The sequence below is a fragment of the Corvus kubaryi genome, unplaced genomic scaffold (genome assembly GCF_017639235.1).
Source record: "Corvus kubaryi isolate FWS band 111438036 unplaced genomic scaffold, C.kubaryi_AGA036_p1.0 37398, whole genome shotgun sequence".
Classification (NCBI taxonomy): Eukaryota; Metazoa; Chordata; class Aves; order Passeriformes; family Corvidae; genus Corvus; species Corvus kubaryi.
In genome coordinates this window covers 11137210-11147428 of record NW_024581137.1, presented here as the reverse complement: position 1 = coordinate 11147428, position 10219 = coordinate 11137210, and the positions used below count along the sequence as shown (strand labels likewise).

The 10219-nt window shown below is 45.3% G+C and overlaps 1 protein-coding gene across 2 annotated transcripts in view; it reads left to right on the top strand.

The window, feature by feature from the left end:
• Window positions 1-3673: 3673 nt before the first annotated feature.
• The window catches only part of TRANK1 (tetratricopeptide repeat and ankyrin repeat containing 1), a 49398-nt gene continuing 42852 nt past the window's right edge, over window positions 3674-10219 (top strand). The window contains exon 1 of one of the 2 annotated variants that reach the window (XM_042043181.1): window positions 3674-3727. Coding sequence is in view for 1 of the 2 variants with exons in the window: in XM_042043180.1 (XP_041899114.1) it covers window positions 3818-4014 (197 nt within the window). In the remaining variant the exon portion in view is untranslated. Of the gene's footprint in view, window positions 3728-3783; window positions 4015-10219 lie in introns of those variants that run through there. The other variant, XM_042043180.1, reaches the window with a different exon arrangement.

Sequence of the window (10219 nt, the reverse complement as noted above, 5' to 3'; positions counted from 1 at the left end):
TTCCTATATTAGGATCTCTCAGCCACTCACTCCTCTCAACATTTATATCGTGTTGATTCACTCAGGCACTTTTGCCTGATTAAGAACTCCGAAATCCCACCCATGTACTTTGATTTCTTTAAGCCACTTAAGAAACAAGTTTACACTGTACTTTTCCCACCTTGTGTGGATGCAGCTACAAACAAATTTTGGCTGTATTTTCACTGCCTTCTTTAAAAGTGGCCTTGCCTGTTATTTTGATGCACTCCACTAGGAGCCAGGTGATACAAAACCATCTGTGCCAAGGTTAGTATTATGTCATTTCTCTAGTCCCTTAATGGGTAGCAGGGTAATTTATATGAAATCTCAGTGCAGAAGATGGATGAGTAGCAGAAATCCATTTTTAAATGAGAACGGGATGAGTTGACCTTGGCTGGGAACCAGGTGACCACCAAAGCCACTCTATCAGTCCTCAGCAGGAACAGAGGTGGGGAATAAAGTGGTGAAAAACCCTCACGGGTCAAGACAAAGTCAGTTTAATAAAGCAAAAACAATGGCTGAGTGCAGAAGCAAAGAATAACAAACGATTTGTTCTCTATGTCCCAGCAGGCAATATCCAGACACTTCCTGGGAAGTAGGGTTGTAGTAGGCATACTGGTTACTCTGCCTTCTATACAGACAATTCTTGGCACCCCTCGATCACTGAAGAGATCCAGATGTGCTCTGTGCCCCTGTAGCCTGATGACACCAGAGTATACTGTACACCAATGCCTACCAAGGCCTTTTACTTCTGTGGTAAAGTTCTTTCACACCTAGGCATTAGTGAAGAAATTAAAACCCACTTCTTCTACCATTAGTGAAGAGCCCAAACCCAATCTTCCAGAGCCATTTGTGAAGACATTAGCACCCATTTTTCCTACCATTTGTCAAAGGACCAGCTTCTTGATCAGACCTTTACTCTTCTTCCTCCTCCTCCTTTACTAATTGACAATATGGATCCATTTATTTCTTCATCCACTGTTTCTTTTTCAGTACTGGGAGAATTGCTGTAGTTGTTCCTGTCTCAACCACATTCCTCTGAGAGTACTGAACTGGGTCCATAGGCACAGGCCAGGACCCAGTACAGTACTAGAAGCTGCTGGTTTTCACTGGGATAGGCAAGGCACCTTTCTATCCGTTTGTGGCACATCAATTTGCCAGGGTAACCTGCCTCTTCAGGTGTGAATTTCCAGGATTTAGTAGGTGATAACTGCCCCAGGAATCTGCCCAAATCCTTCCACACACCCTGCACCCCAGGACTAGCTGTCTCAGGGCACATTTCAGTATCACTTCATCCAAAAATTGTCTTCTCCTAGATCAGGATGATATCGGATTCCACAAACCCCATAATATGCTAACGGTGTTAATTAGTAGTATTAAACAGCTCATGTTGGGATGAACAAGGACCTCAGAAGCCGGCACAATAAAAACATCTGCATCATTCCCGGGTATGGAGAGAGAGATATATTTCCTCATTGTGAGAAACGAAGCCCATTCCTGTTTTTGGGGTTTTATATATTTAATAAGGGACGATAGGGGACAAGGGTCACTTAGAGCAAAACCGACAGCGCTGGGTGCTTGGCCGTGGCCAGAGGCACACAAACTTACACAAACTTCCAGTTTATATGCTTTAACATTATACATACTAATAAACCACAATGCATATGCATAATTTTTCTAAGAACTGATTTACATTTTCTTAGAAGGGATTAACATAGTTCCTCCCCCAGTCTGCCTTTTAGAGCATGCATAACGTGACCGTGGGGGTCTTCGGGGGTCTTCTTCGATGAAGGCTCAAGGTCTTCCTCTCATCTGAACTTTTCAACCTTGTCTTCGGAGCACGCACAGTTATGGCGTTTCTTGGTCTTTCTGGATCTAACTGGTTTAAATTCCCCATTTTGTGGCTAACTGACTTTACATTTGCCAATTTCTCATTAGTACATCCTGCTGCTTCCCAATATAGCGATACTTGTCTATTTTTGAGATTATTCACCTGGTGAGTTTCCATTTATTTAAGCATTAAGCGATTAGTTAATCATATACTAGCTATTACATTGTACAGAAAGTTATGATTCAGGTTATATTGGTATCTTATAACTCAAGCTATATAAGCATCTTGTAACTTTGACCCTAGTTATAATGTTAACTAGTTAATATCTGCATAGCAAAGTTATTCTTAATGTATTTGCACATAACATTTCCTAACATATTCTGATACATAATATTTCTTACATTTTACTACCTGTGAAAGCCAATGTTTCCACAAGATACTTCCTCCAGAAGAGCAAGGCCAGAAATACCAGGGCAAAGGACAGAGCCATTGTTTTTATTAACATGTTCTCAAGCTCAACTAAATAAAGAAATAAGCAGTGCAGCCAACAATCTCTGTGACCTGCATAGGAGCTTGATGCTGAATAACCATACAGCTGTAGCGCACTTCTTATAAAACTTTTGTTCTTTCATGCCCCATATTGGGCATCAAAAGGACTGTGATGGGTTCATTTTGTCGGGAAATCAAGAGGCCATCAAGCTGCTCTGTCACTCCCCTCCTAAGCAGAATGGAGGGGGAAGGAACTAACATGGAAAAAACCCTCATGGGTCAACATAAAGGCAGTTTATTAAAGTGGAAGCTCAAGCAAAGGTAAAAAACTCCAAAAGATTACTCTCAACTTCCCATCAGCAAGCAACATCCGGCCATGTCCTGGGAGGTAGGGCTTCAGCGTGTGTAGTGGTTGCTCTGGAAGGCAAATGTAAATAATGAATCCCCACTTTCATACTCCTTGCAATTAGCTTTTATATTTGAATAAGCGTCATATGTTCTGGAATATCCTTTTGGCCAGTTTGGGCCAGCTGTCCTGGCTGTGTCCCCTCCCAAGATCTTGCCCACCCCCAGCCTACTGGTGAGGGAGGAATGCTGGAGATGAGTGGCCAAAGCACCGGTGTGTTATCAACACTTTTTAGCTCCCAAAGCAAAGCACAGCACGCTGGGGGCTGCTGGCGGCGAAATTAACTCCATCCCAGCCCTCCCGAATACAGGGGAAGACGCGCAGGCGGTAATACTCAATGCCAGAGAAAAACTCGCTTAGAAACGTGATTCACAGGGAGGTGAATTATTGAACGATCGATCTTCTGTGAAGTACTCATCTTTGGCTTATTGAGCCGCTCTTCACAGTGTGAAAAGACCATGGGAAATGATAAATTAGCAAACGATTGCATCGCAGGAAGACAAGCCTTCATTCCCCAGGTGATCCCTGCACAGTGGAAGTCCAAAGCAGCCACAGCTTCCTCTAAGCGGGGGCTGCCGTGAGAAGCCAGAGGGACAGCACGGCGCCTCAGGACGCGGGGTGCCCCTGGCGTGGACGAACGCTGATTTTCCAAGTATCCTGAAGGCACCGCTAACGTCATTTTAAAAAATGGCACTTTCTACACCTCCCGCTGCGGAGGGAGCCCAAAGCCATCCCAGAGCCACTTCCCGAACGCTCCGACGAGGAGATGGACTTCTGGTACGACCCACCCCCACTGCGGGTCGGGGGGGGACGGACATCCCCCGCGGGCGGGGCGGTGTCGTTTCGATTTCCCGAGGGCGATGGATTTGTTTCGATTCCCCCCCTTCCCCGGTGACGCGGGCGGCGGGGGCGGGACGCGGGGCGGAGAGTTTAAGGGCGACAAGCGGAGCGCGCCCCGGCGGCGGCGGGGGACGGGCGGGCAGGTAGATGCGCTTCCTTGGCGACCCCTTGTACTCCCCTCACTTCCCCGGTAAGGCGGGCGCGGGGATCGGCCGCCCGCCGCTCCGTGCGGGATGCCGGGGTGCGGCGGGAGAGCCGCCGCAGCGGGAGCTGCCCGCGCCCCCCGCGCTGCTCCGTCGGTGCTTCGTGCAGCGCGGGGGCAGCCGCGGCCTCCTGGGGGTGGCTTCCCATCTCGGTGGAGCTGCTGGGAGCTTCCTGCGTATTGGAGCAGTTCCGGAGAGGGGACGTGCTGCCCCGAGGAGGAGCGTGGGTGCGGGATTTGGCGTGTGGGCAGCGGGGGTGGCTGTGCTGGTTGGGAAGCCTGCCAGGGAATGTGTGGGGTGGTTGAAGGAGAAGGGGAAGAGTGCATTCTTGCTCCGGCCAGGCATCTGGGAGTGTGTGTTGGCCTGGTACGGTTTGCGCGGAGGAGCTGGGGGAGATGTGATGCCGTGTCCGTGCTTGAAAAGAAGAGGGAGAACTCCTTTAGCGTAGCCCGGAGCGAAGCATTGTCTTCAGTGGTTTTGGATCCTTTCCCTGAAAAGCAAAACTCTTCTACAAGGTCGTGGAGTGGTCACTTAACAAAACAGACTTTTTCAACTGGAAAGGAGTTTGAGCACAGTGTGCACTGCAAAAGAATAAATGCAAAAGGATCTCTCACCAGCTTTTGTATTTTTTTTTTTTTTTTGGCGATTTACAGAGAATTAACTTCAGATTTATTGCGAATGAGAAGAGGCTTTGCTTTCCCATGAAAACATGCCAGAGGGAGTATTTCCTACCAGTGTTTTTTTACCAACATGCAATTAAGGTTTGTCAAGCATTGGCTGTGAACTGCACACGCTTGAAAACCTTGGTGTTAGGGCAGTCTTGGTGTTTTGGTCTTGAGGTATTTTTCGTTTGTTTTTTCCTCATTCCAGAGTCAATACCCTCTGGAGTGAATCTATACAAAGGAAATATGCAGGCTGTTGGTTGCTGTTTCTCTTACCTGGTCATAGAATCATAAGAAATGGTGAGCTGAAGACTCACCTTCCAACTTTTCAGGATCATTGAGTCCAAGTCCTGGCCCCTCACAGGACACCCACCCTAATAATCACACCATGTGCCTGAGAGCGTTGTCCAAATGCTTCTTAACTGAGACAGGCTTGATGCTGTGACCACTTCCCTGGGGAACCTCTTTCTGTTATTCAATCTAAACCTCCCCTGACTCAGCTTCAGGCCATTCTCTCAGGTCCTGTTAGTGGGCACCACAGAGAAGAGATCAGTGTCTGCCCTTCCTCTTCTCCTCATGAGGAAGTTGCGGAGTGCAACGAGATGTCCCCTCAGTCTCCTCCAGACTGAACGAACCAAGTGACCTCAGCCGCTCCCCATACAGCTTCGTCTTCAGACCCTTCACCATCCTTGTGGTCCTTTGGATGCTCCCTAACAGCTTAATGTCTTTTTGATTTTGTGGTGCCTGAAACTGCACACGTATTCAAGGTGAGGCCACACCAGTGCAAAGAAGAGCAGGATAATGATGACAGGAACATTGCTAGGCTGAGCAAACAACTCCAGCAGCGTAAACATCTCCCTCTTGGACTGAGTTAGGTCTTGAATGGCTGAGCTAGACTAGGGATTTTAAGATTGTTGTTTCAGAGAGAAACAGAAAGGTTAACTTTTCCCACTCTTGTGAGGTTTTGGTGGTTTTTGTGTTGACATAGTAATGACACTGCGCGAACAGAATATTGAACATACTTTTGCATCTTTTTTTTGTATATAAAAGGGAAAATGCAAGTATTTTCTTAATTTACTGTAAATCATAGGTATTTGTATGTATAAACAGATGTGTTTCTTGAAAAAGCAACTCCAGACATGGCTCAACCTTATGTTTTCTTAGGTATAACTTGTTTTCGGTAGGTTACAAAGAAGGAAAAATCATTTGAAGCTGAAGGCAAAGAAGCCTGTTTTGTTTCCTTTAACAAAACAGGATGTGCTGGGGAGCAAGGCCAGACCTATTGCTGCTGCAAGCTGTGAAGCAGTCATCAAGGAAGGCTAGTCACATGTGTTTGGCCTGAGTTCAGCTTGCAAGGAAAGGAGGAAGGATGTTCTGAGGTGTCATCTGGTTTTGGCTGGGATAGAGTTAATTTTCTTCCTAATAGCTGGTACGGTGCTGTGCTTTGGATTTAGGATGAGAATAATGTTGATAAAACACTGATGTTTTTGCTGTTGCTAAGCAGTGCTTATCCTAAGTCAAGCATTTATCAGCTTGTCCCATCAGTGGGGAGGCTGGGTGGGGGCACAGGAAGCTAGCAGGGGACACAGCTGGGACAGCTAACCCGAACTGTCCAAAGGGATGTTCCATACCACAGAATGTCATGCTGGTCTGTCAGGTTTCTGTTGCCCTGTCCATGGGTTTCCCAGGGTCTAAAGTAGGTACAGAGCTGGTGTCCTGGGGTGTGTGCACCCATCTCTTTTTGTGAAAGGTGTTGTCTTGTTCCTGGTGATATGCTTCTGATGTCCATTTCCTTGCTGTGTCACTTCCTTGCCTGGTAACCTTTCCTGTGTGCAAGTGAACCACAAATCCCTGCTGTAAAGATCAGTAACATTTCAGTGTCCACGTATTGAGGTTTTGCATGGTTTTCTGCTCACCAGCAGGGCTGGCCCAACTTCTGGCTGGGTTTGGGTCCCATTTCTGTAGTCCTGTTTGGTACTCACGCATCTGAAGAGCTGAGCTGCCAAGCTGTGTCAGCTGTGAGTTTGGTACGTGGCTAGCTGGAGACATCAGGTAGCTGGGCTTTGTTATTAATAGCAATTGCTTTCTGACAGTTTGCACAAACAGAAAGCAACAGAAAGCAACATACAGTGGTAATCTGAAAAAGGAGGACCTCAGGAGGTCATTCAGGCCAGATATGCCCAGAACAGGGCCCTCGCCCAGACTCTTGTTGTGTGTGTATTCCACTTATATCCCTTGTTTCATTCAGACCTTGCACATGTCTTCCCTATCTGGTTTGTATGTGGTGTTTGAGGTGTTAACAGGCCTTTGAGACATCTGTGCTAATCGAGTCCTGGGCTGCATTTGCCGAATGTTGATAAGGATGTTTGTCTTGTTTCTGACAATGTCTGTGCCCTACAATCATCAGTTTACTACAGAGCACATTTCCAGGGAAAAGCTTGGTATAAAATGAAGTGCAGCGTGGGATATTCTGTCTCATTCTCTGCTCTCTCACCCCAGCCATTTAACATCTTTTGGAAGCACAGCCTGAACTCAGAAGTCTCACAGCTGGCTTCTAAAATACAGAAATAGTTCTTGCACGCTAGACCCAGTTCAGGTGAGAATCCCTTCTCAATAGTGAGAGGTGCTTTGTGCTGTCAGGGTGTACTGATTCAGTGTGGCACTGCACCGGTGGAGCTACAGAACAGTAGCTTGATTTCCCCTAGTACTACTTCTGCCTGAACACTTAGGAAGGAAGGATATCTGGAGAAGCAAAACTCTGTAAGTGGTGTTGAGGATTGCTTGTGTCCAGTGATGGAGGTTGTGTACATGTCTCCAGTTCAGACTGAAACAACCCAATAAAGTTTTCTCTCTATTCTCTTACCTGGGAAATGGTTTGCTTTGTCTTTTTAGAGGCAAAGAGCTCCAGAGATGCATGCTGTCTTTATCTTTGGAGTACTGTGATGTATGGGACGCTGGCTGGCCATAGAGCCCAGAAGCAGTAAAGAAACTTCATTTGGTCCAATTTGTGCTGAGTTCAGGACAACATAATAACTGATAAAAAGCTATCACTATTCTGCTCTGATTACCCTAATCTAATCGAAATCTGCTTTAGAATCTCATTCATCATTTTCCAAGTGGTGCTGGCTTTTACTGGGAGCAAAGGGTCTTTGGCACTTCCAAGGTCTGTTACAAATCTGGCAATGTGACTTCTTACAGAATTTTATTTTTTTTCTTGTTTCATAGGGCTGAGTGAGAATCTATCTATAGATAGGCTATCTCCATCTATTTATCTGAATATATCCCTAATGGTAGGGATGTCTAGTGAGAAGCTGTCTAAATTATAGGCTCTTCATTTGAGTTGACCAGTTTCTCCAACATGAGCTCACATTTTACAAGGGCTGAACATGAGATCTTCATGTTCTTGTTAATCTTCAGTATCTCTCTTCGTGAGACACTGGCTGAATATTCAATTAAATTATTGTTCAGATAGTTGCAAATACCACTGTGACCTTTTTCAGACTAAACAGATCCATGAGGATGTCCATGTCTAAATCTCAGCTTCTTTCCTCTCTTCTACGGGAGCTTTCCAAATGTGTCTGCTTGTAGCCTGGTCAGTTAAAAGCTGTTCATTTTTGTCTCTGCTGTTTCTTCAGGGTCTCCTCTGAAAGTACAGGTGATTTCCAGATTTTTCATTTGACTTTTCAGCATTCAGTGGAAAACTGGGAGAAGTACATTTTTCCCTGCTTTTCACTGTCAAGGTTAGGCTTATACACATTCAAAGGAGTCTGTGTTCTCTAAATATGTCTTTGGTAGCTGCTGTTGTCAGGAAAACAGGTAAAACTGGCTAGCAGGCAGAGCACTGCCATGGTTACGGCCTCTTACAGCCTTGTCAGCCTATATTTTTCCTTCTTTTACTGGATCTGCCCTGACATTCACATATGCCTATATCAGGTCACAAGGGAAGTGTCATTTGGAAGACCTGAATGCAGTGTCCTTTTGCTGGGTGACTGCAGGGCTGCCTGCAGGTTCGTGCCAGTGGTGGGCACGTGGCTGCTGGAGTCCGACTGGTGTAGCAGAAGGGGTGACATGACAGTTCTTTCTTGGTGGCATCATGCTCTTGGAGCCAGCATGCTTTTGTTGAACGAGAGCTAATAGAGTCCTAAGGTTTCCTGTTGAGAAAACATGAATTATTCGAATGCTGATGAAATGTATTTAGTTGTAACTAAAGCCATAGTGTAGATGCATTGTTGGGCTTTTTCTCTCACTGCCTATTGTCAGTTTGCAATGTCTGCTTTTTGGGTTAATGAGGAAGAATGAATGATTCATCTGCTTAATAGGACTGAGGAAAGCACAGTCTTTAGAAGTCAGATCTCCTGAAAATAGGATTCTTATTTGTCACCATTCTTTTAATTCAGATGCAGAGCTCCTGAGATTGCTGTATTTCATTTGCTGCTTGCTTTATGAAAATCTACTGTGTCCAGAGAATAATGTTTTTATTCTGCCACTGAGTAATGCCATATGGATGTATCCTTAAAGCTTAACTTTCAGGATCAACAATAATAAAAGCAAGGCTGTGTAGCCCTTGTACTTTTTTTCCTGTGAATTTAACACTGTCATGCAGTTTCTCTTTTTAAAAAGTGTAAAGCAGATGCAGACAGAAGAACCAGTGGCTCAGGTTCACTCTCAAATTTCTAAAGTTTTTAGCACTGCCAGCTTCAGATGTTCAGAAAGCACAAGCTGGCCTCTTGAGACCGATAGCTGGCATAAGGAATACAACATTTTTCAATAGTGACAAATGGCTTTTCTGGGCAGCATCCATTTGTGTTTTCAAAATTATCTTCTGAAGCGAGGGGAATCAAAACTTAGCATTGGAACCACTCTAAATCTGCCCTGCTTCTGACAGCAGTCTGACTGAAGCAGTTCAGTGGGACACTGACCAGCACAGTAACATAAGAGTTGACAACACGTAAAGTAAATGGAAATTTTGACCACTGGCAGCGGTAGGGTTTGGAGCAGATTGTTTCTGACTTAACTGTATAATCTTTTGTTTTAATTCTGTGAGTAAAAATTAATGTGCTTCGTTTTGCTGTCATGTTTGTGCTGGTGGTCTCAGGAGTCATAAAAAACCTAAACAAAGTAGATCTTGTTGTCTGATTTTTTTGTTTGTTTTGTTTCTGTTTTATTTCTGTGATTGATAAGGTCTGAACAATGCACTTCTAGACCTTAGGGTGTCCCCACACCTTTATGTGTTTCATAGACTCCATAGCTTAGGAGAAATCCCCGCTTCATGAGGGGAACAGGTGTCTGGCTGGGATGGAGTTAATTTTCTTCATAGTAGCTGGTATGGTGCTTTAAATTTGTGAGCAAAACAATGCTGATAACACAGTAATGTTTTAGCTGTTGCTGAGCAGTGTTTGCACAGTGTTGGGGCCTTCTCTGTTCCTCACTCTGCCTCCAGGTGAATAGATTTGGGGGGTGCACAAGAGGTTGGGAGGGGACACAACTGGGCAGGTGACCCCAGCTGACTGAAGGGATAGTCAGTGCCATGTAGGATCATGCTCAGCAATGATAATGCAGAGGAGGGGATTTAGGGGGTTAGCCTTCCCTGTCTTGGGAACTGGATGGGCATTATTCTGTGTAGGGGAGGTGGTTAATGATTGCCTTTGCATCACTTGTTTTGTTTTCTTTCTCTCTTCTTCCAAGTCTCTTTTGGTTACTGAACAATTTTTATCTTGACCTACACATTTTCTTGGCTTTACTTCTTGCTCTTCTCTTTCCCCATCCCACT